At 40.5% G+C, this 22,165-nt stretch overlaps 1 protein-coding gene across 6 annotated transcripts in view; it reads left to right on the top strand.

Annotated features, from left to right (window-relative positions):
- RGS22 (regulator of G protein signaling 22) overlaps positions 1–22,165 on the top strand; it is a 120,074-nt gene that overhangs the window by 15,807 nt on the left and 82,102 nt on the right. For all 6 annotated transcript variants that reach the window (XR_004904395.1, XR_004904394.1, XM_036031301.1 and 3 more), the window contains exons 4-7: positions 5,300–5,521; positions 8,341–8,426; positions 9,071–9,239; positions 18,113–18,242. Coding sequence is in view for 4 of the 6 variants with exons in the window: in XM_036031301.1 (XP_035887194.1) it covers positions 5,300–5,521; positions 8,341–8,426; positions 9,071–9,239; positions 18,113–18,242 (607 nt within the window). In the remaining 2 variants the exon portion in view is untranslated. The remainder of the gene's footprint in view (positions 1–5,299; positions 5,522–8,340; positions 8,427–9,070; positions 9,240–18,112; positions 18,243–22,165) is intronic.

Here is a 22,165-nt window from a genome sequence, read left to right as displayed (position 1 = left end):
GGATTTTTCGTAATAATGAAAGACCAGGGTCTTTCTCCTCGTGTCTTTCTCATCTAAGATTTAGATGGCCACCCCTCCCCATACATGAATGCACATGAGGGCAGCACGAAGTGACAGATGCAGTGGAGGCTTTGGCGTTTGTCTTAACCTGGATTGCATCTATCCCCAGCTAAAAACTCTTCAGTGCTCCCCATCATTCTAAAGCAATGATTCTCAAACTTGAGCGTGCATCAGAATTCCTAAGGGCTTGTTAAACACAGAACATTAGGTCCCACCCCCAGAGTTTTTCCCATAGGGAGAGACCCGAGAATTCGCATTTCTCCAGGTTTCCAGATGCTACTGATGCTGCTGGTCCAGGTGCCGCACTCCAAGAACCGCTGATTTGAGAGAGTAAGCAGAGAATTACAGAACATAACAAAAAGTCCTTGATGAACGTGTCCCCTACCTTTCTCTCCAGGCTTGTGTTCTGTTATTCTCTCCTTGGATATGAAGCTCCAGCAATGTCAGACTGCTTGTAGTTCATCGAAGGTGCTCTATACTTTTGTGCCCTCCTGTCTTGATGCATTTGCTATTTCTTGGGCTGAATTCCCCTCTCTCCCTTATCTACCAGATGAGAATGCCTGTCCATTCTTCAAGACCCAACTTCCTCTTATAAACTCCTTATTTCCAGAAGATAGTTAATGAATCCTTCTGTGTCATCACTCCACTTTGTGCACACTTCTACTGAGGCTGTTATGTGTTAAGGTGGAGTGGCAATATACATGCATTACCTCTCAAAATGAATTATCTGTGCTCTGCAGAAGAAGCGGAACGGGGGTGGTGTAAAGGGTGAAGATGATTTTGTCTGTTGTAGCAACCTGTGTACACAAATATACCGATCCATGCATTCCTGGGGAAGGTGTGAGGTGGAAGACCAGAGTCTGCCATTCCCTCGGTGGGTCTCATCCTTCGTGCCTCTCACAGTGCAGCTATCTTATGTGGAGGGTGATTCTAGGATTAAAAAATGCTTATTTTTGTATAACATGAGTATAATGTGAGCTTTAAGCAGGAGCCAACATTTTATGGGTCCCTAACTGAAGAATCAGTGACCCATTACAATACCAATGGAAAAACTGTGGTCAACCTCTTGAAAGATAGGACAATGTTGTACTTTATGGCTGTTTCCAAGGGGTACTTTTTACTGAATATGCTTTCACTTAATGTGCTGGCTGCAGAGTCCATTTCCCTTCTGGGTGAGTGTTTACTGTCTCTGTGAATCACATGTCTTTCTTCTGTTAGATTAGCATACTTTGAGGCCCGATCCATGCCTCATACATTTGAGTTGGGGCTTTATGGAGGACGATCTGGATTGGCTCACTAAATGTAGCAATACATCATCATCTGTCACAATTTCTCATTGAATAAGGATTCAGTACATACTTATTGAAGAAATTAATGAACTAACAAAGGAACAGTGGAATTGGGCAGTCTTATTAGGGACCAGAAGAGATTTTTTTTCCCTGGGGAGACAATCACGGGCTGATTGGGTGTCAAACATAAAAGGCATCATGGGTTTATTTTGTTAAAATCCTTTATATGAGAAATCTCAGAAAAGTGAAGTAATTTACCCAACATTTCTTCCATTTAATCATTTTGTGCATCCTTTTCTAGACAGATTCTACCTTAGCCAAATCCCTTTTAAAGTACAATAACTAAACTAGATATAATATTCTAGGATTACTGTGATCTTTGTGGAAAGATTTCCTCACCTCCAGGCCAAGGTCAGCCCCCACCTGTGTTTTGCCCAGAGCCACCCTGCCTAAGCTATAAAGCAATCTGAGATGGCTGCTGCTTGTGCTGGGTTTGGAGATTCCCAGGTGAAGCCAAGCTGTGAATCTAGGCTGGCTGCTGCTAGTGCTATACCTCAGGCCACTTAGCTAGAGGTAAGGGGGCTGGAGGCTCACTGAGGCCAGGCTGTTGCTGCTTTGAAAGGGTTTAGGAAGCTGTGAGACCAGCCATTCATACAGAAAAACCATTGTTAACAGCTGTAAATTGGGTGGGATGGAGCCTCAGGGAATCACCAGTGTGGGGGCAAACAGTGTTAGCCAGGTTGATGGAGTCTCAGATATGGCACCCGCCTGCCAGCTCTGTGGCTCTGTGAGGGGAGGGTTCAGAAAAGGGACAATGGCCTCTGCCCACCTTCCTGTCTAGGAGACAGCTGTCTCCCAGCTCTTGCCTTATGCCAGGAACTTCAGTTTCTCCCTGTATGCTGCTGGTGCCTTTGAGTTGCTATCCCAGTGCTAGAGCTCAGAGGGAGTGAGTCTGAGTAAGCCCGTGTATGGATTCTCTAAGAGGAACTACTTGGGACTGTAGAGGTTTCTTCCACCAACTCAATACCCACTGGTTTTTGCAGCCGGAAGTTGTGGGGACTTATCTTTTGGGCACTGGAACCCTGGTCTGTGGGTCCTGGTGTGGGGCTGGGACTCCTCGCTCCTGAGGCAAGCTACATTTACCTATGGTGCCATCTTGACTGGAAGTTGCAGTTTTGCTTTGTAAGTTGAAAATAAAAGCAATTGCTAACTATCTGACTTAACACCTGCCTTGGCCCCTATGTGTGAAGAGGACAGTGACCCATCCAGAGAGTTAATAACTACCGCACTAAACCTGGTCACAGTAGCTGTAGCTCTGAGGGCACAGCTGGCTTCCCCAGAGCCTGGTGATGGCTCTGCATGGGGCATGGGAGCAGTCTGTCTCACCAGCTCAGGAGCTGGCAAGCAAAACTCCAGACTGCTACTAGGAGAGCCTTCCTAAAACACAAATCAGTCTAAGTGACTACTCCATAAATGACATGCAAAGCCTTCCATGATCTGGTCCTGTTTTCTTCATCTATGTCCAGTCTTCTCTGTTTCTTAAACTCTGCCACCTATAAACTGTTCTAGTTCTATTCCGATGGCACTGAACTGCTTGAAATTACCCACATACACCATGCTGCTCCATGCCTCTGTGCCTTTACTGGTAAAACCAGAACACAGGCTTTGGGATCGAAACACCTTGGTTTTTGAGTCCCAGCTCCACTAACTTCATGGGGTTATGCTTAGCACAGTCCTGGCATGGAGGAGATGGTCAGTATATGCTAGTTGCTAGTTTTATCATTTGTGATGCAATATAGTAAAGAAGGGGAAACGTGCTTTCTTTGGGACCAGACAGACTTGTTTCCATGACCTTGATCCTAAAATTGGCTACTGAGGGTCTCAGAGTGTCACAGTTTTCTTTTTTAACTCGAGCATTTTTTACTTGATTAACAGGAAATATTTTATTTGTCCATAGGACTAATTGGCATTCTTTGCTTTGGATTATCACAGCTTTGTGTTCCTCTGGCTGCCAGGTGTGAGGGTAGGAGGCAGAAAAAAGAAAGGAAAACAATAAATAAAGATCAAGCTTGTTCTTTTGTTCCACGGATACTCAGAACTAGAAGAAATCTTTTCCAGATGCTCTTTCCATTATACTACTCTGTCCACCACTGCCCACCCCCCAGGTTAATATTTGATGTCCACCCTCTGCCAAACTTAGTTCTCTTCCTTTCTTCAACCAGAGGAACCTGGCCTCTGATACCAACAGACTCATTTATCTGTTTTAGTCTAGGGATTTTTTAATTCAGAGAGAAAGAATATTTGACTTTTAGGTAAGTGGTGCCTGTTTGAATCTCATGTTTGAAAGACAGATGCAGTGGGCAGCCAATGAAATATATTTATTCAAGAAACCTTATTCAGAATTTACTGCTAACTATTGTTACTTATCCATTGAGCCACACTTGTCATTTGAGGGGAATTCTTAGTTTTGAGGCCCTTTGAACTGTGGCCTGACATTCATATTGAACTCTATTGTCCACATACTCTAAATTCTGTAGAAGGAGAACCAATGAGACTTCAGGGATGTAATATCATCTGACATTAAAATGAATAAGTAAAATATATATATCTATACACACACAATATATGGGTATTTACACACATATATATATATATTTCTAACTCCAATTTTACAATATCCTGCCATTTATTAGATTTTAACTATACATAGTATGTCTAGCAATCTCTTAGTAAAACTTGAAAGAAGTGCTTTCTCCCCTAGGATGGTGATCAATCCAAGGGGAAGGCTTTAGGGTCTTTTACTACCTGGCTAAAAATATGTAAATTAATATACATGAGTAGGCAATTCCCTGAAGGGACCCTAAAATAAATCAGTGTTCCAAAAAAGGGACCTGATTCTAGGTTTGGAGGACAAACTGGAAAAGACACAGCCGGTTTACCCTGTGCTTGTTATGGGAGTGGAGGCCCCAAGCATGTTCAGTGGTTCACCGAGAGTCACAGTGCGACTTACTGGCAAGCTGGCAAACTCCAGACTCCTGACTGTTGTATATTAACTGACTGACATTAAAGAAAAGTTAGCAGTCAGCAGAGAGAAAAAAGAGGAGGTCTCATGGACACAGACAACAGTATGATTACCAGAGGGAAAGAGGGGGTGGGGGGAGGTAGAAGTAGGGAAAGAGGGGAATAAATATGGTGATGAAAGGAGATTCGACTTGGGGTGGTAAACACACAGTACAATATACAGATGATGTCTTGTAGAATTGTACACCTAAAACCTGTATAATTTTATTAACAATTGTCACCCCAGTAAATTCATAAAACATAAATAAAAAGTTGGCAGCATTTAGTAATTACTGAGAAAAGCTCGGAAATGTTATCTTTCACTCTTCTTTTTTTTGTCAGAGTGAAAGGAATGGTGTTGAAATAGTCTTAAATGAAGAACATGCTGTACTTCATTTTCTCCTTTTGGACACTTTTGGACAAGGGAGACTTTAGCTTTCATGGCTCCTGGGATGAAAAAGATAACAGGAGGGTTATTTCTTCTACTTTTACTCATTCTTCCCCAGTGATTCACCTCCTTTCTAAGAGAATAACATTGCTTCCTAGAGACGAGGTGTGTATTTCTTTCCAGTTCCAAAAAAGCACAGAGGTAAGATGTGTAAACTGATAGCAGATACTACACTCGATCTTTATTGAAAGGCTGAGAAGCAATAGAGGTAAGATGTTTATGCAAAGGAAATTTCTGTTGTAATATACCCTAATATACCCTGACACATTGGGAAGGAAGGATTCAGTGGGTTCCTTTACCTGTAGTGAGTAGATTTCCAAGCTCCTAAAGGAAAGAGGTAATGATTGAAAACAAAACTGTGTATGTAAGTATTAAGTCTTGGAGACAGTGAGTTTCTGGTTTTGAAAAATTTAAAGACATAATTCCACAACTTATTTTGCAGACCTTTTCAGAGGCAATTAGATTTAACGCAGATTATGGAGTTTTTGAAGTCATTAACAATGCCCCACAACTTCTGGAGAAGCAACTGAAAAAAATTCTGCAAAGCCAGCAACCTCGCAATCCCATCTATGATGTTGTAAGGAAAGGGAAGAATGATGTTCAGCCATTTCAAGTGAATGTGCCCTATGAAGATGAGACCCTTAATGTCAACTACAATATTATGGTGAGAACGTACATTGGAGTTTATATCTTTCTAGATAGATAAAGCATAGTTGAGCTTAACATGAGCTTCCGTGGGCTCCCCTTTATGAGATTTAAATGTATTTATTAAATGTTATTGTACTTACACATAGTATTAGCTGTTGTATCATCTTACTCATATTATATGGCCATGTCAGTCTACTAGTTTTGTTGATATTTGATTATTGATATGAGGATGTTTGTGTACTTTACCTTGAATATTTACACATCAAGTGATGATGTGTGGCTCTGGCATGTCTGGCTTTAAATTTTACTCTCAGCTCTGGATTTTGTCTTCTTAGCATGAGGGGAAAAAACAAGAACAAAACCCAAAAACCTGGATTCTCATATTGGCTCTCAGCTGACTAGCTGCGTGTTCTTGAACACGTCATTTCGATGAACCTCATTGTCATTGTCAAAAGGTGTCAAATGATGGCTATACTACCTACTACTTAGGTTGGTTTTGTGGATCAAATGAAAATGATAATGAATGTTTAACAGCACCATTTTTTATTGATTTAAAATGTCCAATAGAACTAGGGTAACATATGTCAAACACTTGAGACAAAGCTCTTCTCCAGCCTGAAAGTTCCATTCTTCTTTTACATATTTCTCCTTCTTGTTTACCTCCATGCAATTAAGTGCAATAATAATAGCATTTATTTAAACTATATATGTCTTTTAAATACCAAAAATGAAAGTAGTAGTAATAACAACTATATTACAGCAATGTTTTGAAGTTAAAAAGGAAATTGATTCTGAACTATATAACAATATATAAATTGTCAATTCAAATACTTTTTTACTAGGTGTGACAATGAGGTTTATTGATTTATTCACTTTCTTCAGTGAATAGAAATTTCTTTAGTTCATACAGGTCTTTATCACCTGTTTTTTTATTGTTAAACAAAAGCTGTTTAGGAGCTTCTTTTTTATTGCAATGTAATTGACATAACATTATATTAGTTTCAGGTGTGCAATGTAATGATTAGATCAGGGGTGTCAAACTCATTTTCACTGGGAGTCACATCAGCCTTGAGGTTGCCTTCAAAGGGCCAAAACAATTTTAGGACTGTATAAATGTAACTACTTCTTAACTGTTCAGGAGTTGGAATTACATTCAGCCCTTTGAAGGCAACCACCAGGCTGATGTGGCCCCCGATGAAAATGAGATTGACACCCCTGGATTAGATATTTGTATACAAGGAGCTGCTTGATTTATGTGTTTTGATACACATTTCTAAAACATCTACTAGGTGACCTTATTTGATATATTTGAAGGTGTTTTGAAGATATTTACTAAACATATTGTAAACACTAGGGTAATAATTTAAACATTTTTGAAAGAAGAATAAATAATATAATAATAACAGATTTATAAAAGAAATATTCAAACTAAAAAAAAAACAGAAAATGGAAGGAAAAGGAACAAAGAATATATGGAACAAATAGAAAATATGATGGTAGATTTTAATCAAACCACATCAGAAGGAGACTTGACTTGGGGTGGTGAACACACAGTACAATATACAGATGATATATTATAGAATTGTACACCTGAAACCTATATAATTTTACTAACCAATGTCACACCAATAAATTCAATACAAATAAAAATAAAATAAACCACATCAATAACCAGTATTTTCACAAACTGTCACCACAAATGCTAAGTGAAATAAGCCAGTCAGTAAAAGACGAATACCATATGATCTCACTTATATGTGGAATCTAAAGAACAAAATAAACTGATGAATAAAATAGAAACAGAGTCATGGACACATGGAGCAGACTGGCAGCTGTCTGAGAGGAGGGGGGTGAGGAGACTGGATGGAAGAGGTGAAGGGATTAGCCGAAGAACAGACGTGCATACCCCGTGGACAACCCACAGCAGTGTGGTGGTGGCCTGAGGGAAGGGCAGGGAGGGCTGGGGCGAGAAGGGCAAAGCGGGGGCCATATGGGAACATCTGTAACAGTGTAAGCAATAAAAAAAAGTTTTAAAAAAAGTAAGGAACTTGACCAAAAAAAAGACTGTTCATAATCAGGCCCCTGCCTACCTCTTCGGCCTTCCTCCTGCCATCTCTCCAGTCTCCACCTGTGACCTAGTCATAATAAATTTATGTCTGTTTCCTCTCCTGCTCCCCTCCTCTTCAACCTAGGTAATCGTGTTTCAGGTCAGAGAGTGAGTGGCATGTTCTGGGGGAAAACTGTGCTGTTTTAGAGCCCCCATGACCTCCCACAGAAGCCTGAACTGGCCCTTACAGCATTGGGCTATTATTGCCTGTTGAATTCTCTGTGAACTCTTCCAGGATGGGCCTTATCACTCTTATTTACCTTTGCGTCTGTAGGAACGTGCTTGGGGAGGTCAATATTTAACAAAATTTTCTAAAATTGGAAGCACAGAGGGCCTTCAGTGACCATAGTTGTCTTTACCAAGTTTTCTGGTTAACTTTTCCTGGTTGTGATTATTTTAACCCATGTTATAACGAAGAAAATACCGAGATTAACCGAATTTTATCTCATTCCTCCACTTCAGTAGTTACCTAACTTCTCTGGATTCAGTTTGCTAATCCGTAAAATGGAGATGATGGTTGATGCAGGGTTGTTGAGAGAATTAAGGAGGCCCTAGAAGGCAAGAAGTGGCCTCAACTCTGTGACTCTGGGTTCTTGCTCTTATGCAAATAGAAGGTAGAGGCTCCTCATAACAGCTGGAGGTCATTATTGCTCTAGTGATTAGGCCCCGAATGTCCTAAAAGGCGATTTTTCCTTGACACTCATTTTCTCTCATGTGTCGCCAATTAGTGTCTCAGTCGTGAACAAGGCATTCAGTGGATCAAGAAAGAAAGGCTTCCAGCGTTTCTGGAAAGTGATTGCTATTTTGAATACAGGTATTGTAGTTCCATCAATATACATGTTTTTTAAAATGCCTATTTTTTTACCCATATTTATTTTTTTGTTCTTTCTTAATAAAGTTTATTTAAATCCATTGGAGTGTCGACCCTACTTGCTATAGTATAAGAATGTTACAGCATTCGTTAAAAAAAGTCATGTAGCTTTTACTGAGATTTCACAGAAACAGCACCTAATAAATGTATGACAGTTGTGCTTCTTTAATCATTCTACTTTGAAAATTATCTACTTATTACATGATAATGGCATTTATGTACAGGGTGTTACACAATGAAAATAAGTGTGTCGTGAAAAAGACAGAATGTCATAGTGCCGAGTGAAGTTTATCTTCTGTGTGGCCTGACTCCTAAAGCATAAGGACCCAAACATTCTGACGTTTAACTGAAATCTGACCTTTTCTTATAACAATCATTTTTAAATAAAATAAAAATAAAACAAATTAGAATACTTATTAATTACTTAGCAGTTCTATGAATAAGCCATTATTTTAGTAGACCCTAAGAGAATCATCTTACAGAGTTAGGGAGATTGGCTTGAATATGTAAAATAAAATTTTAGTGTTTTTTTTTAATTCTACTAAACTTGAAACTTTTTTCAAATTTGTATGCTTTCTACAATGCAGGTTAGCCAAGCTGGTTTCACAAGTGAGATGGAGTAGATCAGGCATGACTATCATGGTAGATACAGACATTTCTCCCTGGGTCTTGAGGAAACCACCCACTCCGCCTCCTCCCCCCACTGAAGATGACAACACTATCCTTATGAAAAAGTTCTACGTTTCTCTTGGCGAGGTAAATGTATGAATGGTTCTTTGTGACTTGGCACTCCAATAAGGCTTCTTATTTCAGGAACATGAATTTCATTTGTACCCCGTGCACAGGGAAAATTATTTCAAATACTTCCAAAAGCAGATTTAGTGAAAACCCTGGCAGACTTAACACTGACTCGCTTGCCTTGCACTTTCACCCAAAGTGTAATTAGAATTCCTGTCCTCCTGTGTGTGAAGGAACAGATGTGAGATTGAAGAACATGCTCAGTGTCACCTGGGAAGCCTGGGTGACTTGAGTTACATCCATGATTTTATTGTTCTATGCAAATTTTTGTTATTTGGATTCTATAACTGTTACTAGGCTCCAATATTTGAGTCCACCTGCCTGCTCACATTGGCCCAAAAGAAATATACGAGTAGGAATTTGCAGCATAGAAATGGGGTTTATTAGAATATTGGTCAATCTGGAGTACAGGCAAACTCATGTCCGGGAAGACCCGAGTCCCTGGTGGCGTGCAGGTTATGGATAATACAGGGCAAGATCACACACTGTGGGCTTGGGGGTCAGGGGCTATGCTGGGAGCTGATTGGTCCAAGGTGAGGTAAGGGCGATAAATGATTTCTTCAGGTCTTGAGAACTGCTCTGAGGTCTCCTCTGGCATCCCTCTGTCTGGTCTTAGGGAAAAGTAGTGGGGAAGAGGGTGGGGAGAAGGGGCTCTTCCTACCTTAGGGTTCAGGAGCAGAAACATAACTTAGGTCACAGTGTTATCTTTAGTCTGCCAGATGTCCAGACCTGGTGACCATTAGGTCCAGGGCTATTGTCTTCTGCTGCCTCGGGAATGGCTGATTATCCAGGGGAGAGGATGGATCTGTGACAGTTATAGAGAGAGAGAGCGGTAGGATTTCTAGAGCTAGGGTTCAAAGCTAAATTAAATTTAATCAAAGTCATAAGGACCCCAGTTCAATAACTTTAAAAAAATATATAACTTTCTGTGTTCACGTGTTTTTTTGTTTAATACTTATTTTTCAGTTATAGTTGACATAGAATATTATACTAGTTTCAGGTGTATAACATAGTGAGTGGACATTCACATAACTTATGAAGTGATCACCCTGATAAATCTAGTGCCCATCTGATACCATACGTAGTTATTACAGTATTACTGTCTGTATTCCCTATGCTGTACTTTACCTCCCCATGACTGCTCTGTAACTACCAATTTGTACTTCTTAATCCCCTCACCTCTTCACCCATCCCCCAAACCCCCCTCCCATCTGGCAACCATGAAAATGTTCTCTGTATCTAGGAGTTTTTGTTTTGTTTGATCATTTATTTTGTTTTTTAGATTCTACATGTAAGTGAAATCATACAGTATTTGTCTTACTCTGACATTTCACTTAGCATAATACATTCTAGGTCCATCCATGTTATTGCAGATGGCAAGATTTCACCCCTTTTTTTATGGCTGAGTTCTATCCCATTGTATGTATATACCACTTCTTTTTTATCTGTTTATGTGTTGATGAATACTTACATGCTTCTGTATATTGGCTATTGTAAATAATGCTGCAATGAATATACTGATGCATATGTCTTTTTGAATTAATGTTTTGGATTTTTTTGGATAAATACCCAGAAGTGGAATTACTGGGAACTTCTTTGTCTCTTATTATAGCCATTGTTTGAAATTCTGTTTTGTCTGATATGAGTATTCGTACCCCAATACTTTGTTTATTTCCATTATCATGAAATATCTCTTTCCATTCCTTCACTTCCAGTCTGTGTATGTCTTTCAATCTGTAGTGAGTCTCTTGTAGGCAGCATATGTAAGGATCTTATTTTCTTATCCATTCAGCCACCCTATTTCTTTTGATTGGAGCGTTTAATTTGTTTACATTTAAACTAATTGTTCATAGATTTGTAGTTATTGCATTTTATTATTCATGTTTTTTCCTTTTCCTTTTTACTGAATTTATTGGGGTGATACTCGTTAACAAAGTTATACAAGTTTTAGGTGCATAATTCTACAGCACATCATCTGTACATTATATTATGTGTTCACCATCCCAAGCCAAGTCTCTGTTTATTACCATTTAACCCGACTGTCCACTCCTCCACCTCCTTTCATACCCCTGCCCCGGGTGATCACCACACTATCATCTGTGTCCCTAAGTATTTTCTCTCTACTTTATGTTTTGCTCAATCCCTCCTCCTCAACTCACCCCTGGCAACAGCTGTCATCCTGCAATCTATGAGACTATCACTATTTTGCTTGTTAGTTCATTTTGTCCCTTAGATTCCACATATAAGTAAGATCATATGGTAGTTGTCTTTCTCTGGCTGGCTTATTTCACCTAGAATAACGTTCTCTAAGTTTTTTTATTCAGTTATTGATAGGTATTTTTCCCATTGTATTGTTCATATTTTTTATTATTTTCTTTTTCTCAAGGAAGATCCTTTAACATTTCATATAATGCTGGTTTGGTGGTGCTGAACTCCTTCAGCTTTTTCTTATCTGGGAAACTCTTTATGTGTTCTTTGATTCTAAATGATAGTTTTGCTGGGTAGAGTAATCTTGGTTGTTGGTCCTTGTTTTTCATGACTTGGAATACTTCTTTCCAATCCTCTGGCCTGCAAAGTTTCTGTTGAGTAATCAGCTGACGGTCCTATGGGAGCTCCCTGGTAGGTAACTAACTGCCTTTCTCTTGTTGCTTTTAAGAGTCTGTCTTTGTCTTTAACCTTTTGTATTTTAATTATGATGTGTCTTGGTGTGGGCTTCTTTGAGTACATCTTGTTTGGGACACTCTGCACTTCCTAGACTTGTATGTCTATTTCCTTCACCAAGTTAGGGAGGTTTTTTTGTCTTTCTTCAAACAGGTTTTCAACTTCTCTCTCTCTTCTCCTTCTGGCACCACTTAATGCAAACGTTGTTATGCTTGAAGTTGTCCCAGAGGCTGCTTACACTATCCTCAATTTTCTGTATTCTTTTTTCTCTTCTGATTGCGTGTTATTTTGCTTCCTTATATTCCAAATCAGTGATTTGATTCTCAGCTTCATCTACTGTATGGTTGATTCCTTATAAATTATTCTTCATTTCTGGCTGGTCCTTTTTTATATTTTCTATCTCCATATTTATGTTCCAATTTCTTTGTTTGAGACCATTGAGCATCTTTATAACCAGTGTTTTGACCTCTGCATCTGGTAGATTGCAGTCTTCATTTTATTTAGTTCTTTTTCTGGAGCTTTGTTCTGTTCTTTCATTTAAGGTATATTTCTTTGTCTAATTTTGGCTTCTTCCTTGTGTTTGATTGTATGTATTAGGTAGAGATGCTTTGTCTCCCAGTCTTGGTAGAGTGGCCTTATGTAGTAGCTGTCCTGTGGGGCCCATTGCACAGTCTCCCTGGTCACTTGAACTGGGCACTCCAGTTGTGTCCCTTGTGTGGGTTGTGTGTATCATCCTGTTGTAGTTGAACCTTGATTGCTGTTGGCATGTCAGTGGACGGGATTTATCCTTACATTGATTGGTTGTGAGGACTGACTGTGCCTATAGTGGAGGAGCTGTTGGGCAGGAGCAAACCTGACAAGGTAGTATTTGCTTTAGCAGAGCTCTGATGCCTTCTGAGTCTTCCCTTTGGGTTGTTTGTTTGTGGAGGTGGTTGGGTGGTGTTCTCTTGTAGTCTGAAGCTGAGCACTGCATGTGTTGGTTCTGGGCCTCTTCATAGGAGCTTTTATGCAGGCCAAATTCAGCTTCTACCTGTGCACTGCCTCAGGCCACCCAGCATTAACTAAAAATGATCTGCAAATGGTTGTTATTAGTGCTAGGCTTCAAAGTGCCAGGGTAGGCTAAGGTGCAAACTAAGGCTGGCTGCTGCTAGTGCTGAGTTTGGGGCTGCTTAGCAAGAGGTACAGGGCATGCTGAGGCCAGATGCTGCTTATTTGGGGTTTGTGCACCTTTGAGAGAATTTAGGCAAGTTCACAGCATGAGCCAAGGCAGGCTCTTTATCTGGAAAATCCACTGAAAGTGACTTGAGTGGTCTCACAAGTTGGATGGGGCAGAGTCTCAGGAAATCACCAGGGCAGGGTGATCAGTGTTAGCCAGGTTGATGGACACTCAGATATGTGGCCCACCTGTACCTGCAATGGAGGGTTCTGCAAAGGGACAATGGCCAATGCCAGCACTTTGGTCTAGAATAAAGCTGCTCCTGTCACTCGTGCCCTGAAGTCAGACTATTTAGTTCTCCAGTATGTTCCTGGCACCTTTTAAGTTGATGCCCTAGCACTGGAGCTCAGAGCAAGTGAGTTCAAGTAAGTCTGTGCGTGGCCCTTTAAGAGGAATGCCTGGGACTCTGGAAGCCTTTATCTCACTCAGCCACAATCTCTGCTGGGTTTTGCAGCTGGTGGTTATAGGCACTTCTCTCCCTGGGACTGGAACCCTGGGCTGGAGAGGGAACCCTGAGTGGGACCCCTCATTCCTCAGGAGGACTTCCTCATTTTCTTTGTTAGTTCAGTTCATTAGATTCCAAATGTGAGTGAAATCATATAGTATTTGTCTTTCTCTGACTAGTTTATTTCACTTAACATAATGTTTTCCAGGTCCATCTATACTGTCCCAAAGGGTAAAATTTTCTCCTTATTTATGGCCAAGTAGTATTCCACTGTATAAATGTCCCATAGTTGTTTTATCCATTCATCTACAGATAGACACAGGCTGTTTACATATCTTGGCAATTATAAATAATGCTGCAATGAACAAAGAGGTGCTTATGTCCTTTTGAATTAGTGTTTTGGGTTCCCTCAGATATATTCTCAGAAGTGGAATAGCTGAATCATAAGGCAATTCTATTTTTAATTTTTGAGGTATCTCCACACAGCTTTCCATATTGGCTGCAACAGTCTGCATTCCCAGCAACAGTGCAAAAGGGTCCCCCTTTCTCCACATCCTTGCCAGTACTTGTTGTTTGTTGATTTATTGATGATAGACAGCCATTCTGACAGGTGTGAGATGATATCTCATTGTGGTTTTAATTTACATCTCTCTGATGATTAGTGACACGGAACATCTTTTCATATGTCTATTGGCCATCTGTATGTCCTCTTTGGAGGAGTGTCTATTCAGGTCCTTTGCCTATTTTTTAATTGGGTTGTTTGCTTCTTTGGTGTTGAGTTTTCTAAGTTTTTAATTAATTTTGGATATTAACCCTTTATCAGATATATTGGTAAATATGTTCTCTCATTCTGTGGGTTGTGTTATTATTTTGTTGATGATTTCCTTTGCTGTGCAAAAACTTTTTTGTTTGAGGTAGTTCCATTTATTTATTTTTTCTTTTGTTTCCCTTGCCTGGGGAGATATATCTGATAAAATATTGCTGCAAGCAATGTCTGAGATTTTGCTGCCTATGTTTTCTTCTAGGAGTTTTATGGTTTCGGGTTTAACATTTAAGTCTTTGATCCACTTTGTATTTATTCTTGTATGTGGTGTAAGGAGGTAGTCTAGTCTCATTTTTCTGCATGAATCTATCCAATTTTCCCAACACCATTTATTGAATAAACATCATTTTTTAATTTTTATTAAATTTTTTAAAATTTATTTTTAGAGAGTAGGGGAGAGGGAGAGAAACATTGATGTGTGGTTGTCTCTCATGTGCCCCCAACTGGGGATCCGGCCTGAAACCCAGACATATGCCCTGACTAGGAATTGAACCAGCAGCCCTTTGGTTCTAAGGCTGTCACTTGATCCACTGAGCCACACTAGCGAGGGCTAAACTACCATTTTTTTTAATTGAATTGTTTCTGGTGCTGAGTTTTATATATAAGCTTTTTGTAAATTTTGGATATTAATCATTATCAGATGTATTTTGGCGAATATGTTTTCCCACTCAGTGTGTTGTCATTTTTATTTTGTTGATGGTTTCCTTGCTGTACAAATGCTGTTTAGTTTTATGTGGTCTCATTTGTTTATGTTTTGTTTCAAACAGACTTACCTGAGGTCTACTAGACACTTCTACTAGAAGTGTCCAAGATTTTACTGCCTGTGTTTTTTTCTAGGATTTTTATGATTGAGTCTAAGATTTATTGTAAGTCTTTCATCAATTTTGAGTTTATTCTTGTATATGGATATAGCTTTTTAAGTTTAAGGATACAATGTTCTTTGGGTCCTTAAATCATTTAAACTGTGACTATAGATAGGGAATCATCTTTATGATGGCTGGTAACATTTCTTTGAATCCTTCATTTATACCATCTAAACATAAACAAGTGAACCATCTCTTGACTATATAGTAGAATAATTAATTGCTTATGTGTCTATTTCTTCCTCCCTCTTTTTTGTGCAGCTGAAATAATAAGCACTCTTATATATTGGTTGCTCTCAATTCCTTGAAAATTCTCTAATTATTTTGGTCTCCTCTCAGTGACTAAGACACTGCTTGGAATAGAGAAGTCACTCAATAAATATATGTTGAAAGGACATAGAAGTAATAATAAATGACTTCGTTTTAAACAAGGAAAAGAAGGAATAAAAGGAAATTAGTCTCTCAAAGTGTAAGGGGGTAAAAATAATTTTTCTTTCACTTTTCTAAGTTCTTCTGGCTGGGCTAATAATCAAATTAACATGAGACAGCTTAACAGGAGAAAATGTCCAAAATTTATTACAAGGCACACGTGGGGGTGCCATGAGAAAGGAGACCAGCAGGCGCTGGCCCGCTGAGGCTTATGCGCCATTCTGAACTGAGGAGAAAGAGGGCAGTGGTCTGGGGTCTCCGAGGGAAAGTAGGCAGTTCTTGGTAGAAAGAGCAAACGTGATAAACACATTTTTGCTGGGCCACCCAGAAATAATGGGACACAGAAGGAAGTTCAACAAACAGGTTTTGCTAGATTTCTTCCTGTCTGCCACATTTAGTTCATATTATTAATGGTGGGAGTGGAGTTCTTGTGGTGTTGCGAGGCAAAGAATTTCCTGAGACCCGCATGGGAGGATGGGGTAAACTTTATTGATGATGTAATGTCCCATCTCTGCCTGTTTTGCCATGGAAAAAGTCCAATCTTGTCTTCAGTAGGGCCAGAATAAGAGTCACTACCTAGAGGTCCTATGCCGTATTAACTTCCAGTCCAGTCCAGTCCAGTATCTGGCTAGTTTAGCCTGTGTTTGCAGCTGCAGCCCAGTGCTGTGCTGCAGTGTTCGGGCTTCCTCCTGGAGCCTGTGTCTGGAGTTTCTCTGGTCATGGGCCATGCAGCTGCTAAGGCCACATGGCTAAGGAGAAAGAACATATCAGTGCAGGGGCCGAGCATGGTGGCAGGTGAGAGAGCGAGAGAGAGGGGGAGAGAGAGTTTCTTTGTTCCCCTGCAAATATGTATCTTGGGTTTGGAAAAAACTAGAAGCTTTTTCAAAATTACCAGTCAACTTCCCAAGTTTTTGCAGGCTTTGGATAGGTATACACCCCAAATTTAGACTGACAAGGTCTCTTTGGTCAAGCTTCTCCCCATGTGCCCCCAACAATCAGTACTAGAGGGAGGAAGGGAGGAGTGTTAACCCCCTTGGCGGAGCAATGCTGGGGATCCCCTGGGGTGTGAAGCTGTAGTTTCCTGGCTAAGCAATCAGGCTCTTGCTCCCCAGTTTATTAAGCTCAATGTCTAATTCCCTTTGCTCCCCTCTTTTAAAATTAATAATTAGTTAAATACCAACAGTAACAATATTATGATGCTAAGGTGACACTCCTTTCCTTTAAGCAGGTTTTTCTAACAAAATTCCTTTCCTTTAGACAAGTTAGGGGGTGGGTCAAAGGTTCTTTCAGAGTCTTTTTGTTTTTTAGTAACCAGCTTACAATCAATATCCCCAAAGGCATATTTTAGGGTGGCAAAAGTTTGGTCCTCTGAAAAGCTTTTATCTGCCCAGAACACATGACCTCTCATTTCTCTCTCCTGCTTTTGGTCTCATTGTGTGGCCTTGCCTGCAATGCTGATTCTGCCCAACAGTCAGGGAACAGTGTCTATTCCATTTGAGCCCTGCCTGTCCTGTGAGTGTTCCTTAGGCCAAGGGCTAACCAGCTGATTCAGTTGGAGAAAAGAGAAATGAGAAATGAGAGTAATGCTACCAACTCCCTTCTCAGTTGTGTTGAACTAACAGATTCTCTTAGAAAAACAGGTGAGGATGTTACTGAGAAAGTCAGGCAGAGGAATTATCGCTGGGAGGCTAAGGTAAGGGGCTTCTTAGGATTCAGATTCTAGAAGCCCCAGGGTCAGCCTGGGTTTTGTGTCAACTGACTTAAGGGTCACCAAGCAAAGGAAAAACTGAAGGCTACAACCTGGAGCAGGTGGAGTCAGGAATCATTCTTCAGGAAGTATCCAATCCAAGCAAAGTTGTGAATGCTGAGTCTAAGGCAGAGTGGCAACTGAGCCGAGACGTTTCCTGTGCTACTGAGAGTAAGTCTGTGTGGTATTAGGGAGGAGTTGTTAAAAACACTGAGCCAGGTCAGACAGAATTAGGGGCATGAAATGATTGGGAAGGTTGTGAGTGGGAGCGGCTGGCTCAAGATGCGTCCAAGGGCTGATGAGTCATGGTGACTGCCAAGCTCGAGTTAGATGGCGCAAACCTGTAGTGAATTCAGCATGTAAGGTTGCATGCATTTGGTGGAAGAATGAAGAATACTATGAGGGCACTGGGCTCATTTTTTCCCTTTGGTCATCTAATGTGAAAATTACCTAATTTGAAATTTCCTTCCCATTATTCTCTTAGCTAATAAATTTTTCTGTGTACAACCTTCTTTCCTTCCTGGCATAATTTTTCCCTTACATATTGTATAGTGCAAATTGAATCACATCATAATGATTTGTCCAGGTTTGTGATTGGAAGAATACTGCTAATCTTATGTTAAACACACGTGCTTCTTTCTCCCTAGGCCTCCTCTACTCAAACAAAAGATTGGTTCGCACTAGCAAGACAAAGTCAGCATACAGTATCAACCTTTCCATTACCATCTGCTGTACACCACAGCAGAACTGAACCACCAGTTATTTCATCTGAATCTGGTAAGCAGAGAAGGACAAGAAGGCCTTCAGAACACCTCTTCAGGTCTTCTGTTGTTGTTCTGATCTTACAACACAACACTTAGTGGTTGGGAAGGAAAAGATGGTCTCCCCCGTCTTCCCTCAACTCCACTTCCTAGTGTTTTTCAAGTGGCAACTTGGTATAGTGGAAAGAGGATGAGTTTAGAACTCAGCTCTGATCCTTATTGGCCATGTGACTTTCGTAAGTTATTCCACTTCTGGGAGCTTTTGCTTTTCTCACCTGTAAATGTAAAATAATGATAGATGCTCGATGTATAGAAAATGCCTGGCCTAGAGCCTGGTACCTAATAGGCCATCAATCAGTGTTTGTCTAGTCTTGATCTCTCATCACAGTTTATAAATTCTTGTTATTAAGCTTTTGAAATAAAGCGGGAGCCACCTTTATCGCCTCTTAAAAATAAATATTCCTCTGTGGAATTTGAGTTTTCCTTCTGTTTTTAAATTCAGACTGTTTTTCACCTTGAAAAGCAGATGCAGCTCTACTGTGGGGAACTTTTGTGGATGACGTAAACTTTTTATAAAAATAGAAGGAAACTTTCAGAAATGGGAGTCATTGACATGTTATGATATTGCTGAAGAAAAAAATCTAGCAATGTGGTTCAGGACAGGAACTTGGCAATTTACTAACAGTTCTTACCTAATCCTTTGGAAAAGATAAGCAACTTCTTGGCATGATAAATCTAGATTCTCTAGACTTGAACCTAAATATAGGTGAAGAGGAAAATAATCTCCCTAGTAGGAAAAAAGCTAAATTTATAGGTTCCTTACAGTTTCTCTGAAATAATAAAGTAGGACACTGGAGAGTGAAGGTAGTGAGGAGAGGACACAGGAAGAGGAGGGGGAGCGGGGGAGGGGAAGGAGAATGCCAGCCTGTGCTCGGCCTCCAGTTCTGTGGGACTGTGTATGTGCCCAGTATCTTCCCATAGGTTCGCACAAGTCTAATCTCTCCATATAGGGGGAGATTTGATATTACCTTCAGTGAAAGTTTCCAGTTCAATGAAACACTTCCAGTTGATTGAGGCTTGACACCCATCGCTGAACAGTGGTCCGTGAGGGTGGGGCATGGACCACAGCGGGTCTCCCAGTCCGTGGTGTCTCGAGGGGTCGATTTGCCAGGTGAAAGCCCTGGCTTTGGACGCGTCACTGATTTCTGAAAGAAAGGGACTGTAGGAGCCAAAGCCTCTGTCTTCAGAAAAAGTATAAAAACAATCCATTTGTATTCATAAATAGCTTATGCCATTTTGTAATTATAATGTTAGGTTGTAAGTATGACAGTAATTGAATCTTTCTGATGAAAGAGTGAACGTTTAACAATTGCAAACATGACTCCAGTTTTGATCTGTTCATCTCTGGTTTCCCCGTCTGTGGTGACTAATTCTAATTTATCATACAACATGACATATTGAAACACATACGGGCATACCTTGGAGATATTGTAAGTTCATTTTCAAACAAGCATAATGAAGTGAACGCAATGAATCACATGACTTTTTTGGTTTCCCAGTGCATATAAAAGTTGTGTGATAGACTACACTATACTGTAATCTATTAAGTGTGCAATAGTGTTATTTAAGTGTGCAATAGTGTTATGTTAAAATAACAATGATAGGTACTCTCATTGTTAAGAGTGGAGGCCAAGATAGAGGCATAGGTGGACACACTGTGCCTCCTTGCACAACCAAGATAGAGATGACAACAATTTAGAAACAGAATAACAACCAAAACTGACAGAAAATTGATCTGAATGGAAGTTGGACAACCAAGAAAGTAGAGCGTTCATCCAGACCGGTAGGAGGGGTGGAGTCGGGCAGCTGGGCGAGGGTTGCCTCGAGGAGAGCAGAGAGCATTGGGACCAGGCATGTGAGGCATCCAGGGTGCATAGGACTGCAGTGGGTGGACCCTGAATGCGGCAACTGGCAGACCCTGGCTGAGAGGTGGCAACTGGCAGACCCAGTGAGGTGGCAATTGTGAAGCAAGATACTGCGTGCAACCTAGGATCACAGCGCTGGGAAATAGAATCTTGGGGCACTGATTGAGAATACCTGTGGGAATTGAGGAGCAGGGAGAGACTCCCAGCCTCACAGGAGAGGTCTTTGGAGGGTCCCACAGCGTGCACAAGCCCACCCACTTGGGAATTGGCACCAGAGGGGCCCAGTTTGCTCGGGGGAAGCAGTAGAAGGGACTGAGGTCCCAGAGCGGAGCAAGCACCACCACTCCCTCTTGGACCCTGCCTCCACATACAACGTCACAACCCAGAGACTAGGGTGCCCCGCCCTGGTGAACACCTAAGGCTCTGCCCCCCCCATATGTAACAGGCACAACCAGAACAAAGGAAAAAGAAAAGATGGCTTAAACAGAATTTAAGGCCCCAGAGCCAGTTTTCTTAAGCAACCAAGAAATAGCTAACCTATCAGATGCACAGTTCAAAACACTGGTGATCAGGAAGCTCACAGAACTGGTTGATTTTGGTCACAAATTAGATGAAGAAATGAAGGCTACAATAAGTGAAATGAAGAAAAATGCACAGGGAACCAATAGTGTTGGAATGAAAGCTGGGTCTCACATCAATGGAATGGACCAGAAGGAAGAAAAAAAACAAAAACCAGAAAAGAATGAAGGAACAAGAATTCAGAAAAACGAGGAGAGGCTTAGAAACCTCCAGGACATCTTTAAACATTACAACATCCTAATTATAGGGGTACCAGAAGGAGAAGAGGAAGAGCAACAAGTAGAAAAGTTACTTGAACAAATAATAAAGGAGAACTTCCTCAATCTGACCAAGGAAATAGACTTTCAGGAAGTCCAGGAAGCTCAGAGAGTACCAAAGAAGTTGGACCCAAGGAGGAACACACCAAGGCACATCATAATTACATTAACTAAGGTAAAGATGAAGGAGAGAATCCTAGAAGCAGTAAGAGACAAGGACACAGTAACCTACAAAGGAGTTCCCGTCAGACTGTCAGCTGATTTCTCAAAAGAGACCTTGCAGGCAAGAAGGGGCTGGAAAGAAGTATTCCAAGTCATGAAAGGCAAGGACCTGCATCCCAGATTGCTCTATCCAGCAAAGTTTTCATTTAGCATGGAAGGGCAGATAAAGTGCTTCTCAGATAAGGTCAAGTTAAAGGAGTTCATCATCACCAAGCCCTTATTTTATGAAATGTTAAAGGGACTTATCTAAGAAAAAGAAGATAAAAAAACATGTATAGTAAAATGACAGCAAACTCACAATGATTAACAACCACACCTAAAACAAAAACAAAAAGAAACTAAGCAAAGAACTAGAACAGGAACAGAACCACAGAAATGGAGATCACATGGAGGGTTAGCAACAGGGGAGTGGGAGGAGGAGAGAGGAGGAAAAGGTATAGAGAATAAGTAGCATAGATGCTAGGTAGAAAATAGATGGGGGAGGGTAAGAATAGTATGGGAAATGTAGAAGCTAAAGAACTTATGACACATGGACATGAACTAAAGGAGGGGAATGTGGGTGGGAGAGGGTGTGCAGGGTGGAGGGAAGTGAAGGGGGAAAATGGGACAACTGTAATAGCATAATCAATAAAATATATTTAAAAATAACAATGATATAACTTAATAATACCTTATTGCTAAAAAATGCTAACCATCCTTGGAGCGTTCTGTGAGTCATAAAGTTTTTGCTGGTGGCGGCTCTTGCTCTCATAACATCAAAGATCACTGATCACAAGTCAACCATAACAAGCATAATAATAATGAAAACGTTTGAAATATTGTAAGAATTACCAAAATGTGACAAAGAGACATGAATCAGGCCCATGCAGTTGGAAACATGATGCCAATAGACTTGTTTCACTCAGAGTTGCCATAAACCTTCCATTTGTGAAAAACAGAGAAACAAGCTATGCATG

The sequence above is a fragment of the Phyllostomus discolor genome, chromosome 7 (genome assembly GCF_004126475.2).
Source record: "Phyllostomus discolor isolate MPI-MPIP mPhyDis1 chromosome 7, mPhyDis1.pri.v3, whole genome shotgun sequence".
Classification (NCBI taxonomy): domain Eukaryota; kingdom Metazoa; phylum Chordata; class Mammalia; order Chiroptera; family Phyllostomidae; genus Phyllostomus; species Phyllostomus discolor.
The sequence above is the reverse complement of the archived record's forward strand: the minus strand, read 5'-3'. Positions and strand labels throughout refer to the sequence as shown.